This window comes from Mesocricetus auratus, unplaced genomic scaffold (assembly GCF_017639785.1).
Source record: "Mesocricetus auratus isolate SY011 unplaced genomic scaffold, BCM_Maur_2.0 Super-Scaffold_100676, whole genome shotgun sequence".
NCBI lineage: Eukaryota > Metazoa > Chordata > Mammalia > Rodentia > Cricetidae > Mesocricetus > Mesocricetus auratus.
In genome coordinates, this window is record NW_024429266.1 from 176,551,008 (window position 1) to 176,576,272 (window position 25,265).

Sequence of the window (25,265 nt, forward strand, 5' to 3'; positions counted from 1 at the left end):
CCTTTCCCATTCTCCCCATGCTCCCAGTTTACTCAGGATATCTTGTCCATTTCCCCGATCAAGACTTTTAATTACTGATTCTCTTTCATTTGGGGTTAGGGGTCTGTTTAAACTGGTTATTTGACCTTGATTTAACTTTCATAGATCACATATCAATAAATTCAACCATTTCCTACGGTTTTTAGTTGCTGGAATACAGATTTTTAAGCTATGCCTTTTGGGTTCTTTGAAATTCCATGGCATCTGTTGTAATGCCTCTCTTTTCTCTTTTGGTTACTTTGGATAAAGGTTCTGTCAATCTTGTTGTTTTAAGGTAACCAACTATTGGTTTCATTGATTGTTTATATTTTGTTGTTATTATTTCTATTTAATTAAATTTAACTCTGTGATTATTTATTCTATTCTTTTTGGATTTTTTTAGTTTTCTAGAGCTTTTTCATGTATGTTAAGTTACTATATGAGATCATCCCAGTTGTTTTATGGAGAAGTTTAGTGGTATGAACTTATCTTAAAACTCTCTTTACTGGTAGTGTCCCATAGCTGTTAGTATGTTCTGTTTATTTTTATTCCATTCTAGAAAGTTCTTAATTTTGTTTCTTGATTATGGTCTTGACTGAATTTTCATTCAGTAGGGAGTTGTTTTGTTTCCATGAGTCTGCATACTTTGTTGTTTCTGTTGTTGTCAGATAGGATGCAGGATATAATTTTCAATTTTCCTGTGTTGAGTCTGGCTTTGTGCCCTAGGATGTGGTCAGTTTTGGAGAAATTTTCATGAACTGCTGAGAAGAAAGTACATTTCTTCATTAGTGTTTGGGTATAATATTCTGTAAATGTCTTAAGATCCATTTGATTTATGATAATTATTTAATGCCAGTTTCTTTTAATGCCTGGATGATCTGTCTTTTGGTGAGAGTGAAGTATTGAAGTCATGCACTCTTACTGTGTTAGCATCAAAGTGTTGTTTGAGATATAGTAAGTAGTGTTTGTTTTTTAAGGTGGATATTTGTGAATAAATGTTTTGAATTGTAATATTTTTGGTAAAAATTTCCTATGTCTTCTGATTTAGTTTTATTTGAAAGCTATGTTGCTTGCTTCTTGGTTTTCTCTACTTGGATACTACCTTAGGATAGTTTTTGTTCTTGATAGTTAGATGTGTTTCTTGGAAGCAGCAGAAAGATGGATTCTGTTTCTAATCCATTATGCTAGTCTTTGCTTGTGTGTGTGTCTGTGTGTGTGTTTCATTTTTTTAAATTAGGAAATTGAGACTATTAGCATTGAGAGTTATTATTCAGCAGTGTTTGTTAATTTCTATTCTGTTGCTTTGTTTGAGACCTCTTTGGGTTAACTGTTCTGGGATTGTTTATTCTGTGTATTCTTTGAGGTGTAGTTAATCTCTTCAGACTGAATTATTTCTTCTAATAGTCTCTGGAGAGCTGGATTGGTGGACAGAAATTGCTTAAATCTGTTGGAAGCAGATGGAGAGACCCAGAATCAATAATTAGGTGGAGCTTGGGGAAACCTCCATCTGCTTCCATCAGTTGCTGGATGAAGCCTCTCTGGTGGTGGTCTACAAGGATAGCAGAGTAACATTAGGAAACATTTCATTGACTCTTTCTCCCTCATGCCCCTATTGTATTTGGTTCCTATCTTTGGCCTCTGGTATCTAGACTCTGGTTTCAGGCCCTCCAGGCAGTGTCAGGCATGGGTCTCAATTTGGATCAGTCATTAGTTGGCTGCTCCTACAAGTTCTGTACCACCTTTATTCCAGCACATCTTGCAGACAGAACTAATTGTAGGTCGAATGTTTTGTGTCTGGGTTGGTGTCCCAGTCTGTCCACTGGATGCCTTTCCTGGTTTTAGAAGATGTCTAGTTCAGGTTCCATTTCACCATTACTAGGAGTCTTCTCTAGGGGCACCCTCATGGATTCCTGAGAGTTTCCATTGGACTAGGTTTCTAACTCATTTCCAAAATGCCCATCCCCATTTTCAATCATTTCTCCCAGTATTCTCTCCCTCCACTCCCCTATCTAATTCCTCCTTTTCTCATCACCACAGGCTCCAAGTCTACCCCTGAAATCTATTCAATTCCCTCCCTGTCCCCAGGGATGTTGTCAGTTGCTTTGTACCATTTACTCTTTAGAAATTTTGGCGGGGTCCAGCTCCCAAATAAATCCCACACTGAGGCTTATTCTTAGTTATGTATGTCCATCCTTAGCTTGTTTCTTACCAGCTTTTCTTAACTTAAATTATCCCATTTATCTTTGACCTTGGGGCAGGGAGGGAAAGACCTTATCTTTCTCCATTCCTGCATACCTTCTCTTTCCCTTCTTATTCTGTGCCTGACTATAGTTGGGTAACTGGGTGGCTATCCCCTGAAGTCCTCCTTCTTCCATTCTCATTCCCAGACCTCCTTTTTTTCCAGATTTCTCCTCATATTTATCCTTTCTGCCTACCAGCCCAGCCTGTTCCTCTCTTCTGCCACGCTATTGACTGTTCAGATCTTTATTTGACCATCAGGTGTTTTAGACAGGCACTGCAAGACAGCTTCACAGAGTTAAACAAATGCAACATAAAGAAAAGTAACACCTTAAAATATTCCCCAACACAGGGAGATCCATAGTCCCCCCTGTGACCCTCTTTGTTACTTAGCCTCTCAGAGTCTGTGGATTGTAGCGTGATTATCCTTTACTTTACAGCCGACAGCTACTTCCAACTGAATGCATATCATGCTCGTCTTTTTGCCTCTGGGTTACCTTACTCAGGATGATTTTTTTTTCTAGTTACATCCATTTGCCTTCAAATTTCATGACTTTTAAAAAGCTGAGTAATACTCCATTGTGTAGATGTATCACATTTTCTTTGTCCATTCTTTGGTTGAGGGACCTTGAAGTCCTAGGATTGTTTCCAGTTTCTAGCCAAATAAAGCTGCTATGAACAAGTTGAGCAAGTGTCCTTGTGGTAGGATGGAGTATCCTTTGGGTATATGCCCAAGAGTGTGGTATAGTTGGGTCTTGAAGTAAATGAATTCCCAATTTTCTGAGCAACCACCATATTGATTTCCAAAGTGGCTGTACAAGTTTGGACTCCCACCAGCAATGGAGAAGTGTTCCTTTTGCTCCACATCCTCACCAGCATGAGCTGTCACTTATGTTTTTTAATTTAGCCTTCTGACAGGTGTAAGATGGGATCTCAGAGTCATTTTGATTTGCATTTCCCTAATGGATAAGGATGTTGACCATTTCTTTAAGTGCTTCTTGGCCATGTGAGATTCCTCTTTTGATAATTCTCTACTTAGATCTGCACCCCATTTTTAATTGAATTATGTGATTTGTTGATGTCTACTTTCTTGAGTATTTTTATGTTTTAGATATTAGTTCTCTGTTGGATGTGGAGGTTGGTAATTTTTTTCTCATTTTGTAGGCTACTTTTTTGTTCTGTTAACATTGTCCTTTACCTTACAGAAGCTTTTCTGTTTCATGAAGTCCCATTTATTAATGTCTTAGTGTCTGTGGTATTAGTGGTTTGTTCAGGAAGTTGTCTTCTGTGCCAATGCTTTCAAGGCTATTCCCCACTTTCTCTTCTATCAGGTTCCGTGCTCTGGTTTTTTGGTAATGTCTTTGATCCACTTAGACTTGAGTTTTTGCAGGGTGATAGATATGGTTTTATTTGCATTCTTCTACATGCTGACATCCAGTTAGACCGGCACCATTGTTGAAGATACTTTCTTTTTCCCATGTATATTTCTGACTTCTTTGTCAAAAATCAGGTTTTCCCTAGGTGTGTAGATTTATGTCTGGGTCTTCAGTTTGATTACATTGATCCACACGTCTGTTTTTATGCCAATATCAAGCTGTTTTTAATTACTATAGCTCTATAGTAGAGCTTGAGGTCTGAGATGGTGATGCCTTTGGAAGTTCTTTTATTGTACAGGATTGTTTAAGCTATTCTGGTTTTTTCTTTTTCCATATGAAATGTTGAGTATTGTTCTTTCATGGTCTGTAAAGTATTGTGTTGGAATTTAATTGGGATTGCTCTTGGTAGATTGCCAATTTTACTATGTCGATCCTACTTATCCAAGAGCTTAGGAGATCTTTCTACTTCTGATATCTTCTTTGCTTTCTTTTCTTCAAAGGCTTGGAGTTATTGTCATACAGATCTTTCACTTGCTTGGTTAGAGTTACCCCAAGATATTTTATATTATTTTTGGCTATTTTGAAGGGTGTTGTTTCCCTGATTTCTTTCTCAGCTCATTTGTTGTTTGTATCTAGTAGGGCTACTGATTTTTTTGAGTTAATCTTGCATCCAACTACTTCTCTGAAGAATTTTGGGAGTTGCATATAATACATATATATATATTATCATGTTCTCAAATAGTGATAGTTTGACTTCTTCTTTTCCAATTTATATCCCCTTAATCTCCTTTGATTGTCTTATTCCTCTAACTAGAACTTCAAATAATATATTGAATAGATATGGAGAAAATGGACAGCCTTATCCTGTTCCTGATTTTAGTGGAATTGCTTTGAGTTTCTCTCCATTTATTTTGATATTTGCTACAGGCTTTCTGTAAATTGCCTTTATATTATGTTTAGGTATATCCCTTGTACCCCTAATTTCTCCAAGGCTTTTATCATGGCGAGGTGTTGGATTGTGTCAAAGGCCTTTCAGCATCTAATGAGATGACTATGTGCTTTTTTCTTTGATTGTTTATATGGTGGATTACATTGACAAATTTCATATTTTGAATAATCCCTGCATCTCTGGGATTGTACTTCATCATGGTAGATGATCTTTTTGATGTGTTCTTGGATTCACTTTGTGACTATCTTATTGAGTATTTTTGCATCAATGTTCATAAGGGAAATTGGTCTGTAATTCTTTTTGTTATTCTTAGTGTATCAAGATGACTTTAGCCTCATAAAATGAATGTGCAATGTTCCCTCTGTTTCTGTTTTGTGGAATAATTTGAGGTGTATTAGCTCTTCTTTGAAAGTCTGGTAGAATTCTGCACTAAAATTGTCCCTGGGCTCTTTTTGGTTGGGAGACTTTTAATGACTGCTTCTATTTCCTTAGGGATTATAGGTCTATTTAAATTGTTCATCTGATCTTGATTTAACTTTGGTAAGTCCACTTCTTTTAGATTTTCCAATTTTGTGAAGTACATATTTTTGAAGTATGACCTAATAATCCTTTGGATTTCCTTGGTGTCTATTGTTATGCCCCCCTTGTTGTTTCTGATTTTAATTGGGATGTTTTCTCTGTTTTAGTTTGGATAATCTTGTTGATTTTCCAAAGAACCAACTCTTTTGTTTCATTGATTCTTCGTATTGTTCTCTTTGTTTCTATTTTCTTGGTTTGAGCCCTCAGTTTAATTCCTGCCATCCACTCTTCTCGGGTATGTCTGCTGCCTTTTGTTCTAGAGCTTTTTCAGGTGTGTTAAGTTGCTAGTATGAGATCTCTGCAATTTATTTATGAAGGCACGTAGTGTTGTGAGCTTCCGTTTTAGCACTGTTTTCATTGTATTCCATAAGTTTGGGTATGTTGTGCATTCATTTTCATTGAACTCTAGAAAGTCTCTAATTTCTTTTCTTTCTGTCTTGACCCGGTAGCCAGTCACTCAGTAGAGAGTTGTTCAGTTTCCATGAATTTATAGGCTTTCTGTTGTTTCTGTTTCTGTTGAAATCCAGCTTTAATCCATGATTATCTGATAAGATGCAGGGAATTATTTCAATTTTCTTAAATCTGTTGAGACTGGCTCTGTGACTGAGCATGTGATCAGTTTTAGAGAAGGTTCCATGAGGAATGAGAAGAAGGTGTATTCTTTTGTGTTTAGGTAAAATATTCTGTAGATCTTTTAGGTCCATTTGGTTCATAGTTTCTGTTAGCTCCATTATTTCTCTGTTTAGTGTTTGTTTAGATGACTTGTCTGGTGAGGTTAGGGTGTTGTAGTCTTCTACTCTCAACATGTAAGTGTTGATGTATGATTTAAGCTTTAGTAGTGTTTTCTTTATAAATGTGTGTTCTGTTGTGTTTGGGGCATAGATGTTAAGAATTGAAAAACTATCTTGTTTGATTTTTCCTTTGATAAATATAAAGTACCCTTCTCTGTATCCTTTGATTAGCTTTGGCTTAAAAGTCTATTTTGTTAGATATTAAAATGGCTACACCAGCTTTTTTTCTTAGGTCTATTTTCCTAGAAAAACTTTTCCAACCCTCTAAAGTAATGTCAGTAGTTGGTATTGAGGTGTCTTGCATGCAGAAGAAGGATGAATCCTGGTTTTTCATCCATCCTGTTAGTCTGTGTCTTTTTATTGGGGAATTGAGTCCATTGATACTGAGACGTACCAATGTCTCAGTTATGTTATGTTGCTACTGTTGGTGGTGGTGGTTTCTCTCTCTCTCTCTCTCTCTCTCTCTCTCTCTCTCTCTCTCTCTCTCTCTCTCTCTCTCTGTGTGTGTGTGTGTGTGTGTGTGTGTGTGTGTGTGTTTCATTTCTTAGGGTTTTGCTGTTGAGAGATTGTTTTTTTGCAGGTGAAGTTAACCTCTCAGGTTAGAATTTTCTTTCTAGTACCTTCTACAGGACTGGATTTGTGGATAGATACTGTTTGAATTTGAGTTTTTAATGGAAAATCTTATTTTCTCTATCTATGGTGATATGGTGATTGGAAGTTTTGCCAGGTATAGCAATCTGGGCCGACATCTGTATTCTCTTATAGTCTACAGGACATCAATCCAGGCCCTTCTGGGTTTTAGAATCTCCATTGAGTTGTTGGGCATAATTCTAATAGGTCTGCCTTCATATGTATTTTCACCTTTTTGTTTTGCAGTTTTTAATATTCTTTCTTTGTTGTGTGTGTTTAGTGCTTTGATAATTAAGTGGTGAGGTGAGTTTTCTGATTCAATCTAGTTGGTGTTCTGTAAGCTTCTTGTACCTTTATAGTCATGTCCTTCTTTAGATTAGGAAAACTTTTATTCTATGATTTTATTAAAAATCTTTTCCAGGGCTGGGTGGTGGTGGCACACTCCTTTAATCCCAGCACTCTGGAGGCAGAGGCAGGCAGATCTGTGAGTAGGAAGCCAGCTTGGTCTTCAGAGCCAGTTCCAGGCCAGGCTCCAAAGCAATACAGAGAAACCCTGTTTCAAACAAAACAAAACAAAATCCGTTCTAGGCCTTTAAGTTGAAATTCTTCTTTTATTCCTGTTAGTCTTAGGTTTGGTATTTTCATGGTGTTCCAAGTTTCTTGAATGTTTTGTGTCAGGGACATTTTAGATTTAACATTTTTCTTTGACCAATGTATCTATTTCTTTTATCATATCTTCAACACCTGAGATTCTCTTCCATCTCTTGTATTCTGTTGGTGATACCTGTGTCTGAAGTTCTTGTTTGCTGACCTCGATTTTTTTCATTTCCACAATTACCACAGTTTATGTTTTCTTTATTGTCTCTATTCCATTTTCAAGTCTTGAACAATTTTATTTATTGTCTTCAACTATTTGCTTTTTCTTGGCTTTTGGTGAGGGATTTATTTGTTTTCTCCAATTGTGTTTTTCTGGATTTCTTTAAGGAATTTGTTCATTTTCTCTTTAAGGTCCTCTATCATCCTTATAAAGTTTATTTTAAAGTCACTTTCTTGTGCTCTGTGTTGGACTTTTCAGGGCTTGCTGTAGTAGGATAGTTGTACTCTTGTGTTGCCATATTTTCCTGGCTGTTGTTGATTGTGTTCGTACACTGGTATTTAGGCATCTGGGTTTGTAGTGGTTATCAATCTAGGTGCTGATTTCTGAGTTTGCCTTTGTTGGATGGGTTTTTTTTTGCTACTTGATTTCTGTTTCCTCTCTGTCTTTTTGCCACAGTGGTCTGTGATTGAGTAAAGAGTCTCCACTCAAGACGGGGGCTGGAGATCTGGCAGCCAGAGTGTTCTCTGGTCTATTTGGGTCCTTTGGGGTTCTGGGTGGCAGTGTAGCCTCTGAGGATCTGAGTGCTGGTGTGGCCTTTGGTGGAGCAGGGGTTTCTGCCAGAGGTGTAGCTCATGTTAGAAATGTTATTTTCCCTCAGCACACACTCAGGTTTGTTCTGCTTTCAGGATATAGTATTTGGGGAGGTTGTACTGTTGTCATCTCAGCCTGCTGGCCAGTACTTCTAGTACAATTCCTTCTTTCCATCTACCCACTGAGTACTGAGGTCTTATACGAACTTTAGGTCCTCAAAGCTTTTCATTTTTTTCTCTCATTGCCCTCTTTTCCTTTCTTCATGATGCTGAGGACTGCACTCAGGGCTTTGTTCCTGCTAAGCGCATGGCTTACCACTTGGTTCTCTTTCCTCCTCTTTAATTATAGAACATTAAGTTGTTTTTGTTTTTATTTCTTTGTTTTCTTCTTGGCTAGAATTTTGTTCATTTTGTGGTTGTGGGGATCGAATTCAAGGCCTTGAGCATTCCAGGCAAATACTTTACCAGCAAACTGTATCCCAAACCCTTTGTTAAAACATGTTTGTACTGTTTTAAAATTTCTTTCTGTCTCCATACAACATTTTTGTTGTTTGATCTAATTTGTGTTCAAAACATCAAGAGCTGTCAACAACCCATGTATGATTCCTTTAACTAGAGCTTATGACACCTGTTGCTGTTTCCTCACCCTGGGTACCTAGAAGGATCTGTGTATCTTTAAAGTAAATTACTAAGTTCTTTTGCTGGTTCTCTTCACTATCAGTTATCCTTTGGAGATTTTACCCATTGCTGCAGTTATAGCCAGCAGCTTCAGACAGCTGACTATCAAGCTTGCATTTGGAACATTAATTTGTCACCCTATGAATTTCTTTCGATTGAGTGATTAATTGCATTAGATCAAACATTTATCTAGAAAACATAAAGGAGTTAGTTATTACAATGCCTTTCATCCTGTCTGAAAAGTAATTTCTCACTTGAATGTTACTTCATTTTACTCATGTTTGACACACGTATCAGAGAATGCTCTAGAGAATAGTTGATAATTGATAATGTCTTACAGGGTAGATAGCATCTATTAGAAGAAGAAAGTATGGATGCTATCTTATTCAGGGGAATGCTTAAAATGGTAAATGGCAGGAAATGACTCTGGAAAGTTAGCCTTCGATACTAGTAAAAAGAATATTAGAATGGTGTATATTAGTAATGACTTAGCATGTAATAGATGACTAATAGTTATCTCTGAATGGGTATAAGCTTTCACAGAATCTTCTCACAGAGGTTAACTGCCATTCTGTTTTTGTGTCACTTCTTATTTGTCACAACTGTGTTTTGTCTGTGTGAACACTCACAGAAATACTTGAATGAAAAAGTTGAAAAATTCTTGAGTTAAGCATTCCAAAAGAAAAAAAATGATGAAAATATGACTGTAGTGAACTAAGTTATATCAACATATTTTCCTACCATCAATTAAGAAAGAATATATTAACTCTGAATTTCAAAACCAGTTGTCAGTAGATGAGCTCCCATTGGCTGTTCTGGAATAGATCCCCATGTACTGTGTAAGAGCTTCTTTATTCACTCATCTGACAACCAGAGATTAAACATGGGACCATATGAATGAAGATTTAGCATGTGCTCTCCCACTAAGTAATTCCCTCAGTACTCTTTATCATTTCTTTAAGAAGTAAGAATTACTCCATTAAGTTAGTGAAATGTTTTGGATACTTCCAATGGCATTTGATAAAACAAGCTTTAGATTGGTGCTCTAGACACCATTAGGGTTGTAACCCAAAGACTGATATCGAGGTTCAAGCTTCAAGTTGAATATCAGAAAAGCAAAGCAGCTGGCCACTAGCTCTCACCTCTACCTCAGAATGAATGGGGTGCCTCCTTGAGCTCTCGCCAAACCTCAGATTGTAACCTCTTCTCAGCGAGAGACCTTGCTTCTGTCTTATATACTTCCCTAATGTTGGGATTAAAGGTGTGAGCATAATTCTCTTTTAGACTGATTCACTCTTGTGTAGATCTGGGTGACCTTGGACTCACAGAGATCCATCTACCTATTAATCCTGAGTCCTAGGATTAACGGTGTGTACCACCACCCCCTAGCTTTTGGCTGCTGGGATTAAAGGTGTGTGCCTGGCTTCTATAGCTTATGGCTGACTTTGCTTTCTGAATCCCCAGGCAAGCTTTAATAAATCATAAACAATATATTCTCAGCCACTATCAATAGTATATTTTATATAATTATAACACATTTAAAATGTTCAGAGACAGCTGGGTGTCATACACAGTTTTAACCCCAGCACTCAGTAGGCAGAAGCAGACAGATACCTAAATTTGAGACCAGCCTGATCTGCATAGTGAGTTCCAGGACAGCCATGGCTATGTAGAGAGTCTAAAACTAAAACAACAACAAAAATAAAGTATTCAGAGGCTTTTTACATTAGGTAAACTGAGTTGGTATTAAATGAACTTAAAACATTGTTTTACTTTGTCTTTTAAAGATTTTTTTTCTTTACTTTTGAGGTTTTTGTGCATGGATACAATGAAATACAATTATATCCCCTCTTCTCCCCTCCCACTTCCCTCTCAACAAGGACTTCTCCCATGAAGAATGGGGGTAGGTGCATACCATGGTAGAAGCCAGGACTTGTGGGTTAGTTTTCTCTTTCTACCATGTAGGTCTTAGTTATTGACTTCAGGTTGCCTTTGTCTGTTCTGCCCTTTCACTAGTCCATGTTCTGTTATCTTAAAGGTAATGAAATTGAAGTTTTGAAAAAAATAAATGGCTTCTTTAGTTTGACAAATTTACTTTCTGTGCTGTAAAAGATCAGTTTTATGTTATTCTGGTACTTCTTGATATTTACAAACAGAATTATTGTGTTCTTTCAAGAGGGCTCTACAGATGGGATTTATACAAATTCTTTTTTCTTTTTTGGTTTTTATGAGACAGAGTTTCTCTGTATTGTTTTGGAGGCTGTCGGTCCAGCCCGGCCTCGAACTCACAGAGATCCGCCTGCCTCTGCCTCCCGAGTGCTGGGATTAAAGGCGTGCACCACCACCGCCTGGCATAAAAATTCTTTTTAATGTTTGCAGTACTGTATTTAGGTTAATTACCCTTAGATATAGTCAGAGCAGTATTAGTGTATACAAGAAGACCTAAAAAGCCCAAGTCCTAGTTAGTAGAAACATCACACACACACACACACACACACACATTCACTGCCACTTCATTTATAGATTTAATAAATTAAGTATAAAATATTACAAATTAAATGTGTATAGCATGATACTAAGACAGGAATGTTATACTTAGTCTCTGTTAAAATTTAGAATTTTGTGTTTGTATTAATGAGATATTCTTTCTCTAACCAGGAGAAAGCACCCGACACCTTCCACCCGTGAAAGCCCCTCTTCAAGCAAAGAAGAAAATAACGAAACATTGTTTTCTTTGTGGAAAGAAAACAGGATTGGCCACTAGCTTCGAATGCAGGCAGGTGGCCCCTGGAGAAGCTGAGAGGATTTTTCTGTGGGGACTCAGCATGGGAGTTGTGCAAAGTAAAACAATGTTTAAATGGTCAATTTTAATATCAAGATGATGTCCTAGTAGAAACCCTTAGATGAATTCCTAATTGGAGAGGAGGGAGGGAGGGAGAGAGAGAGAGACAGAGACAGAGACAGAGACAGAGAGAGGGGAAAGCTGTCCTTCCAAAAGGCCTAAGTAAAGACTCCACTGTCATTGAACAAGGACATTTAAGCCAACTGATTTGTTTGAATGTTGCTTTAAAAAGCCCCTCCTTCTAGATTCTATTTTTAAGTTCAACAAAATTGAACCAAAATTGACAATTTATTATTTGGTACAGTTATTGCAAAGCATATGGATATATATTCTTAAATACTTTTTATATCTTTCATTAGCATTGGTATCTTTCATTGATTGATATCTTCTCTTTTTTGTTAATTTTTTTACTTTCCAATCCAAGGTCCCCCTCCCTCGTCTCCTCTTGCTCTCCCCATCCCATATACTCCTTGGGAGGGTAAGACCTCCTCTAGGAAGTCTACTAAGTCTGTCCCATCAGATGTCTTCTCTTAGTGTGAGGACAAACATTGAAAAGAATTGTGGCCTTTTAGAGTGCATTCTGCTCACATAAAAATAGCTTTTTAAAAAATCCGGAATGTGTTTCACATTCTCTCATATCATAGCTTTTTGTTGGTTTGCAGGTTTTATTTGCTTTATGAGACAGAGCCTCATCATGTAACTCTGGCTGGCCTAGATCTTGCTATGTACACCAGGCTGGCCTTGAATTCACAGAGATCTGCTTGCCTCTGCCTCTGCCTCTGCCACTGCCTCTCTGCCTCTCTGCCTCTGCCTCTGCCTCTGCCTCTGCCTCCTGCTAGTCACAGCATATACCAACATGTCCAGTCTTAAATAGCTAATTTTATATCGCCTAATTTTCTAATGAGACTTAATTTCTTAGAATTCAAATGTACTCAATGTAAGAGATATCGTGGACACGTTACCAGCTTTCAGGTTTTTACTTCAAAAAGATACATAGCTGTCATTCAGTTACCTTGTTCTTTGGGGGCTTTATCCTTATGAGTGGAAGGGGACTGTCAATGCTGAAATTGCTAAGGAGACTTTTATTGAATTTCCTGAAGTCACACACTTCTTCTAAAAATATGAGCCCTCTGTGCAAATCTGACTATTCACATAAACTTTTTTGTGCTTTAGATGTGGAAACAACTTCTGTGCATCTCATCGCTATGCAGAAACTCATGGCTGCACTTATGACTACAAGAGTGCAGGAAGGAGATACTTGCAGGAGGCAAACCCTGTGGTTAATGCACCAAAACTTCCCAAAATCTAACTCTTCTCTGCGCTTTACTGCTCTGCCTGAGGAATCCTATTATATTGACAGAAGAAATATTGTTTAGACTGCATTATTTTTGTTCGACTCCAAAAGATTTGCCAAATAACAAGAGCACAAAGTGCATACTGTTGGAGAATGAAAATGCCTATTGTATTGATGTCTTTATTCTTTGGTGAATCAAAAGTTTTAAAAGTAGTTTTAAAAACTTTACACTATAATGATTTAGTTTTGTTATTGCATGTCTGTGTTAAGTATTTTATATTTGAGATTGGAATTATTTATTAGACAAATCTTCAAAAGATGCACTTTAGGAAGTTACCATTGGCTGTGTATCCAGGCTTCCATGTTGTACAGAAATGAGTGGTTCTGTAATGCCTCTTTTCAAACTGAACACATCTTGCTTTTTTCTTTCTTTTCTTGTGGGGATGGGTAGATGGGATTTTTTTTCTTTTTATAAATCCCACGTGTGAAAGTTTATGAGGTTTGCTAACAAGTTCTTTTTTAAAAGAACATTTGTTTTTCCAGTGTGATTTTTAACACGTATATTTCTTCCATATTCAGATTGGCATTCATATATGTATCCATTCTGTAGAACACATCATGTTAATATAGTATACATTTTTTAAAATACTACTTTTTAAATGGTAGTTTTAAAATAACAGTGTCTTGTTGCCATTGAAAACAGAAGCCAACTTTTCATTTTTCAAAAAATGGCTATATATATTTTTAAAAGTCTCACAAACTTGGTTAATTTTCTTACATATTGAGTGCTTTTACAGGGGAAAATAATATTCAAATAAATATTCAACTTCAAAATGACTTTATTTGGTTATTTATGATGCATTTTCTTTTACAAAATACTTAGGTAAATCAGTGATTTGGTACACTTGGGGAAAATGACTGGCAGTATGAAAGGATTATCTTAAGGTCTAAGGGCCATGTTCCTTAGGTGTAATCCATTTCCCATTCAGGACTCTGGAATGCCACAGAAGCTGGTTGATACCAGGCAGCAGCTGTTAGGCAGCCGCCTAGTGGCTGTGCTTCTGACCTCCTGTAGAGATTCCAGGAGACTGTGTTGGTGTTTCATAGACCACTTATTCCAGTGAGGGTTGCCTGGAGAACTCCTGATACTCTTCCCTTATTTCTTGTAAGAAACTGAATGTTGATGGACAAAGATGTTGTTAGACTTACAGTAAAGTACATTTGTAAAAGAAAATGGTTTAGAAAATGTAATAGAGGAGCCTTGGCATCAAAGCTGGAAGATATGCTATTGCATTTGTTTTGGTTTTTGAGATAGAGTCTGTAGCCCAGGCAGGCCTTTGAATTTGCAACAGCCTCTAAGCCTCAGTCACTCGTGCTAGGTGTAGTTGGTTGTTTTACTCCTTTTACTGTTTGGGGGCCTGCCACCCAGCTCCCAAATAAGTTTGCAGGATCTTATTCTTACTTAAAGCGCCCAGCCTTAGCCTGGCTTGTTTCTAGCCAGATTTTCTTATATTATCCAACCTACCTTTTGCCTTTGGGCTTTTATCTTTCTCTATTCCATATTCCCTTCTTTACTTCTTACTCTGTGGCTTGCTGTGTAGCTGGGTGGCTGGCTCCTGATGTCTTCTTGCTCCTCTTTTGCGATACTGCTTCTTCTGTTTATTCTCTCTGCCTGGCAACTTCACCTATTTCCCTCTTCTACCAAGCTATTGGACATTCAGCTCTTTTTTTATTTTAATTTTAAATAGCTTGCTTCACATGTCAATCCCAGTTCCCTCTCCCTCCCCTTCTCCTGTGGACATTCAGCTCTTTATTAAACCAATCAGGTGTTTTAGGCAGGCAAACTAACACAGCTTCACAGAGTTAAACAAATGCAACATAAAAGAATGTAGCAATCTTTGCATCACTAAGCAAATATTCTACAGCATAAACTGACATAACCCATCTTCAACTAATATTCCTCAACAGCTAGGATTATAGGCTTGAGCTGCCATGCCCCGCTGAAGGCATGCTTTGTGTGTGGTGCATACTTGTGTGTGCATGCACTCAAAGGACACATGTAGAGGCCAGAGCAGGACATCAGGTGACTTGGACCAGTAGGCCATTTTTCAGTGACGGGGTCCTAAGTGAGACGGGCAGGAGATGAGAAAGTGGGAAAGCTGGGGTCAGGAAATCTTATGCCAAGCACGCTTATTAAGTGTACAGCATCTTAGATACTGTTTCCAGAGGAGAAATGGAACTGAGTCAGCAGGAAACCAGTCGGTCAAGCAATGTTGTACAAAAGGGAACACAGGTTATCCCAAGTACATCACATACTGAGCACATAGTGGCCTTGGGACTGATTACTCCAGCCCCTTTCAGAGGTGGGATTGTCAAGTTCCTAGGAACCAAAACCAGACAAGACAGGACCTTGCCAAGTCTACTCCTGGGCAAAGACACAAAACTAGGTTCCTTTTGTCCTTTCCCTGGGGCCTCTGAGAAAGCCTTGGATCCCTGAATTGTCAGGTGTCTTTATCTATCACTCCCTACCTTACTGCTCTGAGACAGGGTTTTGCCATTTGGGCTGGCTGGCTGGCCAGTTTCAAGTATCTGCCTGTCTCTGCTCCCTGAAACCCTCTCAGTGCTGTGGTTACAGGCACTTGTAGCCATGCCCAGCTTTCCACATGGGTGCTGGACATTTGAGCTCAGTTCCTTATGCTCACTTGCAATGCAAGCACTCTTAATCACTGAACCATCTCCCTAGGCCCTCAAATACATGTTCTTAAAGAGGAATAAATAAAAGTTAATGGCATGTACTTTCACCTATCAATGAGTAATTGTCTTCCTCCCTTATCAAGTAATAAATGTGGCTTAGACATATAAAAATTAAATCTCATTATGTCAGGTCACTGACAAATGAACCAAAGCATATTATTGTATAAATATGAATACTTAGGTCAGACTGGTTGTATGATTTGTGCACTTTTAACTCATAATTATACTGGGGATGAAACTTGTAGCCTGAGCAAGCACCCTACCACTGAGCTGCACCCACAGCCCACAGTTGAGTTGCTTGGCTAGTTTCTGAGTCACTTAGAGATGAAGCACTTTAGTTCAAAAAATGTGATCATTATTGAGAGGGATTTCAGAGACTTCAGGCCTATCTTCGTTTCAGTGATGGGAGTGTGCCCTGGATACAGCCTTGGCTGCAGCCTTGGATAAATAAACTGCTGTATCCCACAACCTATATAACTATCAAAGGCTTTTGCAATCCTTTTTTTTTTTTTTTTGGTTTTTCGAGACAGAGTTTCTCTGTGGCTTTGGAGGCTGTCCTGGAACTAGCTCTTGTAGACCAGGCTGGCCTCAACCTCACAGAGATAGGCCTGCCTCTGCCTCCCGAGTGCTGGGATTAAAAGCGTGCACCACCAACGCCCAGCTAATTGCAATCCATTTTATGTTCAGTTTTTAATTTGTAAAAGAAAAAAATTTGGTCTAACAGGATTGAAAGTTTTTGTATTCTTAACTTTTTGTTGTTTTGATTTTTCAGACATGATCTTACTCTGTAGCTCAAGTTGACCTGAAACTCAGTGTAGCTCTGGCTGGCTTCAAACTTGTGATGGTACTTCTGCCTCAACTTCCCAATATTTTAAACTTTTAACTATGTAGAGCATTCTAAGTTACATTTAGGGCGCAGCCATGTAACTGGTGGGATGCTGCAACCCTAGCACTGGAGAAGTGGAGGAGGAGGCTAGCCTTCACTCACACCCTTGGCTTACACCAACTTGGCTCCATGAATCTGAATTTATAAAGTAACCAGAAATAGTTATATTTAGTGCAATTTAATCATTTATCCATAGGAAATTAACATGCCTATATGTTTTATATTAGTACTTCTGAAGTGATTTAATTGTAAAATAGGAATTTTCTCTTAGGACTAATATGGTTTTAAGCCACCATGATAATCAGATTTTGTATTCAGGAACACATTATAAAGTGTGCCTTCTGTACCACTCCTGAAACATGTGGTGCTTTTAGGATAATATTTATGGATAAACATTCTAAAATAGTTCAATGTCTGTCAGAAAAATAAAAGTACAACTGTTGTAAACTGAAAAGGTGAAATAGGTTGATTTAGACGTTTGAAAAGCTGAGTGAACACTTACAAGTGGCTAGGACACAAGTAACAAAAATCACAGATCTGAATGACTTCAGTTTAGGAAAGGCAGGTGTGGTATTCTAACTTTTCCTTTGAAAAAATGTTAAATTTTTGAAATTTCTAATGAAAGTAATATAGTTTTTAGAAAAATAGAAAAGTCAAAAAGAAAACTCTGCAGTGTCTTCTAATAGACACTAGTCCAAGCGAAATTTGGACCCTGAATATGATCTGATTTAATCATAATTACTTCCTTACTCCTAATGAAACTATACTGGGGTTTAAGGCATATGAATTTGGGGAAGATACATAATTCATTCCATAATGTTCCATTATTGGCCCCATAAAATTCCGATTCCTATGTGAAAATGTAAGTGAAAAATTATTTCTATCCTAACAGTCCCACAGTCTTAGTTTGTTTCATTAGACTTCATATCCCAGTCTTATTTAAATACGATCTAAATCAGGTCTAGGTAAGACTGAGTCTGATTCATCCTGAAGCAGAATTCTTTCCCAGCTGCAAATCTACCTGTCAAGTCCAAAAGTGGTCAGTCATAAGATTGACATCACTACTGCAAAAGGAAAACCCAGCAAAGGATGACAGTTTCCTAAAGCAAGTCCCAAGCCTAATAAGGCAAGTCCCATTAGATTTTAATGCTCAAATGTTGCTGGCATTTCTTTTCCTGCCAGGTCCCACCACCCTCCAGACCCAAATAAACACATGGACACTATATTATTAAATTGTTGGCTAATGGCTAGGGCTTCTTATTGGCTAGCTCTGTCTTAATTATTAACCAATTTCTATTAATTGGTGTATTTCTACATGGACTTATCTTACCAGAGAACAATTGGCCTGTCCTATCTTCTAGGTCTCTACATGGCATCTCTTTCTGGTGGGCTCTATCTGCCTACCTTTCCCAGAATTCTCCTCGTCTCCTAGTCCCGCCTTTCTTCCTGCCTCTATTGGCCAGTGTTCTATTTATCAACCAATAAGAGAAACATATATACAGAATGACATTTCCCATCACTCAAGAAATACCCTTTTTGATCAGATTTGTTTTCCAGGCCCACTAAACTAGCAATTGTCACCCTTATTAAAGTACATCCTGGTCTTGTCCCTGGACAGTGGTATTATGGCCTCTCCAGCAGGGAAATATCCAGTCTTGTAAATGGAAAAATAAGCCACAAACCCTGAGCATATGGCAAAATGAACATCCCTGCTAACTTTGAATCACAGTTTAGATACATTTGAAGTTGATTTTCACAGTGCTGAGATGGAACCCAGGGCCTTGAGCATGCTGGGCAAGGAGCACTGCTCAGATACACCATAGAGTTTCACTGTGCACTCCAAGCCTGGAATTCTCATTCCTGCTTCAGCTTTCCAAATACTAGGGTCATGAGCACGCTCAATGCTCTCTTAGGTATATCAAGTACTATTGATAGGATTTATGTATTCTATGCAGACTGTTGGAAGCATTTCCTCTCTTGGATTTTAGAACTGTTATCCTAGGGAATATTGATAGCTAGTTTTTAATGGTTGCTGCTTTAAGAATACTGTAGCAATCAGGCTGTTCCTTGAGCTGAATTACTTCATTGTGGTAAGTACTAGTTTGTCTGAGTTGCTTAATTTTGATTTTTAAGAGGTAGAGAAGGAAGATGTGACATATTGACTGGGCGAGTGACTAATCACCAGAGGTGAAAAAATTGAAAAAAACAAAATGAACAGCTTCACAGCACAGTCACGAGGCATATCCTAGTAAGTTATCCATGCTTATTTGTGAACTTAACACATCAGATGCACATGGACACACCCCATATCAAACCACCTTAGGAACACGAGGCATGGGTAGGTGTGCTGGCGCACACCTGTTACACCATCACTGGCAAGATTGATTCAGGGGGATTTTGAGTTTAAGGTCAGATCCTGTCTCCAAAACAAAACAAAACCTAGGCATGTGAGTTTATCAAACACCAGATAACAAATGATGTGATCTTCTCTGAAACACGTCAAAGGGAAAGGCATCTAAGAGAGGCTGACTCATCACTTGTCAAGTGGCTTGGCCTCTGCCCAGGATCTCCACCTCTTCCTACTGTACACTGTACCTCAGCAGCACGATTTCACTCTGCTGATTTGAAATGGCTCTCTTAGTTCTAAGCCATTCAGATCCAGACCCATCTGCACCTGAGCAGCTCTACTGCGACCCCCAGAGAGAACCCCCGACCCTCGGGGATGAGGTGATGAGGGTCGCTACTAATTTGGTGGGCCTTCACGAGCAGATCCGATCTTAAAAGTAAACTTCAAGAGGTTAAAGGAAACAGGCTCAAGACAACGTTCGCTGATCAAGAGCGTTTATTTTTGGGGCGAGCTGGTACTTATAGAGAAAAAAATCTCAGGGGATGGTACAAGCATGTCAATCAAGTCTCAACTCAAATATACACCAAATACGGTAAAGACAAAGCTATAATTTTCCATCAGTCATCAGTCGCATACCACAGGTGCAGGAATTAGGGAGGGGTAGGAAGTATTCAAAGGAACACTTTAACCTTTTGTTAACAAAGACAATTGCTCTGTAAGGGTTACTTCCCCCTGGCTAGGCGGGTGGGCTGCCCTGTGTAAATTTAACTTTTATGGTTAGCCTTTTCCTTTGTCTCAAGGGCATGTGTGCACGTAGGCAGAAGGCCAAGAAATGGTTGACAGACTCCATTTTGTTCAAGGTTCTAGCAGTCCCCAACACTCTACCCCTTGATGCATCCTGAATGGTGGACAGCTCCTTACCTGATCACCACATGTACGTACAGGCTCCTTGTACAGTCATGTAAATTCCTGTGGCACCCATAGCCCTTTCAGCCTCTCTGCAGCCTAAAACCATGTTGACTTGGAACATAGAACTTGTGATGGGTCTGGTCATGCTTATCCAGTGAATCCAGGCATCTTGGTAAGGTCCAGGTAAAGAAACTTATGTAGCATAGTGTGTGAGTATTCTGCTACCCAGTGAGTTTGACATAGTAGGAAGACACAAGTGGAGCTTACTCAGCACAAATACGTACTTATATTTTTACTCCATGTTTTCAGTTTGAGGCATGCCTCACATAACCTATTCTGCCTCTCTCCCCCTTCAAAAACAAAACCAGTTTTAATTGAAAACATTTTCAAATCATTGTCCTGGGTCTTTTTTGGTCAATGTTAATCTCTTGAGGTGTTAGGAGCCTTCAACTATTCAGAGATTTTCTAGAGAGTTAGGAAGTGAGAATGTAGCTAGCATTCATGGAGTGGAGATATCCCCTATGTAAGTACTTAATAGCAGTGCTTATCAGATTCATTCAATTGCTTATCCAGTGCATCTCATATACAAATGACTACAGTTGCATGTGGGGATATAGTGGTAGAATAGACTGGCAGAGTTTAACTAGCTAACTGGCCATTATCTGATAGTAATTTTCATAATCTAAAGGAGAAATGGGTAGAGCTGTGAGTTAGCAACAAATGATACCCAGCCTACTTCAGGAATCTTTTTAGCTGAAATTTCTCAAGTAAGAATTAGCTAGGAAAAAAAGAGGTAATAGGGAAGAGATGGGATAAAAACACGCTTTCAAGAAGATTTTATTTCAACCAGGCAGTGGTGGCAAATGTCTTTAATCCCAGCACTCAGGAGGCAGAAGCAGGCAGATATCTTGAGTTAGAAGTCAGCCTGGTCTCTAGAGTGAGTTCCAGGACACTCAGGGCTGTTACATAGAGAAACTCTGGCTACACAAGAATCTGCAAGTTAAAATTTTTTTTTTTTTGCTTTTCTATCTAAGTAGCTTCAGAGTTTAGAAATGGACACTGTTTGGCTACAGAATTTGCTCTAGGTAACTAGATTTCAAGAGAGAAGACTGTAAAGTTTGTAGAAGATGATAATAATAAATAATAATAATATTCAATGAAGAGAACACAGTAGATTAGGTCACCCACAAAGTGCATGTCTAGTCTTCTAAGAAGAAAATGCAAGTTGCATGTGCTGTTACAACCCTGAGCCCTCAGCTACTCAGGAGGCTCAGGCAGGAGAATAATTTTGTCAGCACTGAGGGAACAAATACATAAGTTTGTGTGGCAATCCTCAACCATTATCTCTAAGAGAACCCAACAAGGCCACCTCAGGATTTGACAGTGAAAAGAATTTTAGGAATGGCCAGTTTGAAGCAGAGTTGAGAAGTTATTTTAATATGGGATTAATGAGGTTTGGGTACCTACAACAGCATGAGTGTTGGTTTTTCTAAGTAAGGGTTGCAGAAATTAAGAAATAGGTGTTGGAGGGACAGTGGCAACTGACTTTGCATTTGACATATATACTACTTTAGTATCTCAAGTTATTTCTCAAAAGGTCGCTAAGAAACTTTTTACTCTTTCTTCTGATAAGTGAGGGGAGGTGACTTGAATGAGATTTGATAAAATAAATTGGGGTAACACCAGTAAATGCTGGGATTGCAAGGCTTTAGTTCTTGTCTTTCTCCTGTAAAAGGGGTTTCTGGTGAGAGTCCTAGAAAAAAAATTAGGTTTATAGCTAAGAATAGAGGATGCCCTTGTAGCCATTGAGGTGAAATCTCAAGCAAGAAGCTTCACCCACTAAGGAGGCCCTTTGCCCTGCCTCCATATTTTCCTGTCTTTCTAGCCTTCCTGATTTGATTTACTAAAGCTTGCCTGAGGATTCAGAAGGCAAAGTCAGCCATAAGCCATACAAATCAGGCATACACCTTTTATCCCAGCAGTCAGAAGTTAGGAGGTGGTGGTACACACCTTTAATCCTAGGACTCAGGATTAATAGGTAGATGGATCTCTGTGAGTCCAAGATCTACACAAGATTGATCCAGTTCTAAAGACAAACAGCTCACACAAAGATGAGCTCAGCACCTGGGACTACACACCTTTAATACCAACATTATGAGAGTATATAAAACAGGAGCAAGGTCTCAGTATCAGGCATTCATTTTCCAGCCACACTGAGGATAGGAGGACATTGAAGTCTCAGGATTCTCCAGCCATGCTGAGGAGAGGTTACAGTCTGAGGCTTGGTGGAACTAGGATTGCCTTTCATTCTGAGGTAGAGTAAAAGCTAGTAACCAGCTGCCTTGCTTTTCTGATCTTGAGCTTGAAGACTGAACCCCACTATTGGTCTCTGGGTCTTTTATTTATCGTGCTACAATCTCCCTTCTGAATCTTAAGGGATTCAGAATGAGGAGGGTCCACTTTTCTATAGTTCCTTCAGACTTAATAGGGATGCTCAATTATGCATCCTATGCAAGTATCAAGTCTCAGCCTGTCTGGACTAAGGGGCTATATTATATATGATCTTGCTTGATGATTGTGAGACCATCATTTGAAGGGAATCTAGAAGACTTGAGATATCAAATCACATAAACAGTAACACATATAGCAGACTGCTATGACTAAGATTAGCACTTAAAAGTAGCAAGGTCTGTTTATCATGTGTTAACTGTGATGTCAGTGAATGACTGAACTCAAGGCAGAGTCAGACAGATTTAATTTGGGTCTGTAAATCTTAGTGAACTGAGGAGACATTGTTCTTAATGCTGTTGTCAGAGTATCAAGTGTTATCAGGCCCTCATCTGTGATATACACAACCTCATCTTAAGTTTTAAGTTTAACAATGAGCTCCTAAACTGAAAAACACCACTTAAAATAATGGAAGAAATGTCTTGGTTTAACTTTTAGCCCATTTCTCCTTACTGTTAATAACGTTTCATTTGTGTGACTATGTGTCATTGCAGTTTATCTGAGAAGGCCTAGAAGTCACAGTAATCTAGGAGCAGTGAGTATGCTTCATGCCCAGATCTTGGTTTCCCGTACAATTTCTCAATGACACTGCCTTGGAGAGGAGGCTGGTCATAATGCTGAGGCAGGAAACATAAACAAACTACAATCTCAGAGAGTAAGGATGCGATTTAACAAAACAAAACAACCCACCGTAGCCAGTGGCTATGGCACAGGCCTTTAATTCCAGCACTTGAGAGGCAGACACTAGCAGATCTCTGTGAGTTGGAGGCCAGTCTGGTATACAGAGCTAGTTCCAGGACAGCCAGGGCTACACAGAGAAATCCTGTCTTGAAAAACCAAAAATAGATTTTAAATATACAATAATTATGACATGTCAGAAGGACACAAGAGTTATATGAATGCACTCTGAGTGGTCAAACCTTGAATAATCTGTACAAGAAAACTGTAGATGGAGTTTGTCTATATTAAAACACATTAACACATTTAGAGGTTTTTTATGTCTGTATCTGTTTTACTGAGGATCTGTACTGTTTTTTGACTGTATGAGATGAATCTTAAAACTGTTATATCGGCTGTCGTTGGTGTAGCTTAAGTGTACAGTGTAGTACTTGGAGACTGGCAGATTGCTCCCCCTGCAGGCAGCTTCTGGGAGACTCTTCTTTGTACTGCAACTGGCAAGAAAGACATGAGTCTGGGAAGCCATGTCTGGCTCCGTTTTTCTGTGTTTAGAACCTTTCTAAAAGCTTTCTCAGATTTTATGTGGATTTAGGAGCCACACATTGGTCACCATTTGTAGACGGAGTTTATCTGTGTCTATGTGGCCGCTCCCAAATAATCATTCAGAAACGTATGAGTAATTATAAATGCTCAGCCAATAGCTTAGGCTTGTTACTACCTAACTCTTGTAATTTGAATTAACCCACTTATATTAGTCTACATTCTGCCATGTGGCATTACCTCTCCTTCATCTTGCATCTCTTGTTTCCTCTCCACCATTTTCATTTCCAGTGTCTGTTGTATTTTGCTGTGCTATCTATACCTCTTGCCTAGCTATTGTCCAGTCAGCATTTTTATTAACCAATGAGAGTAATACATATTTACAGTGTGCAAAGTTTGTTTCACAACAGAAAACAACAGTATTGAGTTACAACCTAAAGAGTAAAAAGTCTTATAATAAAAGGTATTAAGGGTTAGAACTTCAACATTATGAATTTGGGAGATAGATTTGAGACTCTAACTGATACTATATTATGCTGTGGTTTCAAATTAATCCCCCAAAGTTCAGTGGTTTACTGCACCAAAGTTCACTTATTACTCATATAAAACCCAGTGGGTGGGGGCTGGAGAGATGCCTCAGTGGTTAACAGCAATGACTGCTATTTCCTGAGGACCCAGGTTCAAATTCCAGCACCCATGTGGCAGTTTCAGGGGATCTTAAACCTTCACACCAATGCAAATAAAATGAAGTTAAATTGTTTTCAAAAAAGAAAAAGAGCCGGGCGTTGGTGGCACATACCTTTAATCCCAGCACTCAGGAGGTAGAGGCAGGAGGATCTCTGTGAGTTCAAGGCCAGCCTGGCCTACAGAGCGAGTTCCTGGTCAGCCTCCACAACAATACAGAGAAACCCTGTCTCGAACCTCCCCCCGCCCCTCCAAAAAAGAAAGAAAAAGAAAAGCCAGTGAGTTGAGAAATCTCCTAGGGCAGCCGCCCAATAAAGTAACTTAGGAACTCAGCTGTTTATTGAATGAGCTTCACAATGCCCTGGAATATTGTGGTAGCAAAAGAGAAAGCTGGAGAGTTGCATGTGGCGCTTACATGTTCTTATCTAGATGAGCAAGTCCTCGGGATATAGCACTACCCTGGATTAACTGCATGATTGCAACCAAAGAAGAGACCCAAAGGATCAACCATGTGGCACTGTCTTCCAACCAACCCGTACTGTCTCTCAGTTTCTTCATTAAACAATGAAAAGAGAAAATAGCTGGGCAGTGGTGGCAAAGCTAAAAAGTCTCATGCACCTAACAACAAACCTCCAAGTTGTGACCTATGTTCACTGTCAGCAATTGCAAGAAATTTAGTTTTAAGATCTTAATTGGGCTTCTTCTTCTTTCTTCTTCATCATCATCATCATCATCATCATCATCTATTGTTTGATGCAGTCTTGCTCTATTGCTCACATTGCCCTTCAAGACTTAACTGAGTGATCTCCAATCTTAGCCTCTGGTATTTCTGGGGTCACAGGCATGGACCTCCATGCCCACTTTTATTTTTTCAATTATAGACCAGTGAAAACACCTCATTCTAGACGAAAGATTGAGTGTTCTGATGAGCTTAATCAAAGAAGTTGGCTTCATAAACACAACAACAAAGGAAAATTGTCCTGTCATCTAGGATTGAACCCCAGCACCAGGCCAAAGTAAACCTTTTCCATAAATTATAGGTGTTTCAGTCTGTCAAGACTGAAAATAAGGAAAAGTAGATTCAAAGGTGGCTCTTCCAAAGCATAGTTAGGACTTAGTTATTCATCTCTAAATTTGTTTGCCACTTCCTGTTATTC

General features: G+C 38.7%; 1 protein-coding gene across 6 annotated transcripts in view; it reads left to right on the forward strand.

The window, feature by feature from the left end:
• Positions 1–13,639, forward strand: part of Zfand4 (zinc finger AN1-type containing 4) — a 78,398-nt gene extending 64,759 nt beyond the window's left edge. For 5 of the 6 annotated variants that reach the window (XM_040737570.1, XM_021224796.2, XM_040737573.1 and 2 more), the window contains 2 exons: positions 11,325–11,442; positions 12,682–13,639. In XM_040737570.1, coding sequence (XP_040593504.1) covers positions 11,325–11,442; positions 12,682–12,817 — 254 coding nt within the window. In that variant the 3' untranslated portion in view covers positions 12,818–13,639. Of the gene's footprint in view, positions 1–11,324; positions 11,443–12,681 lie in introns of those variants that run through there. The other variant, XM_040737572.1, reaches the window with a different exon arrangement.
• Positions 13,640–25,265: the final 11,626 nt, after the last annotated feature.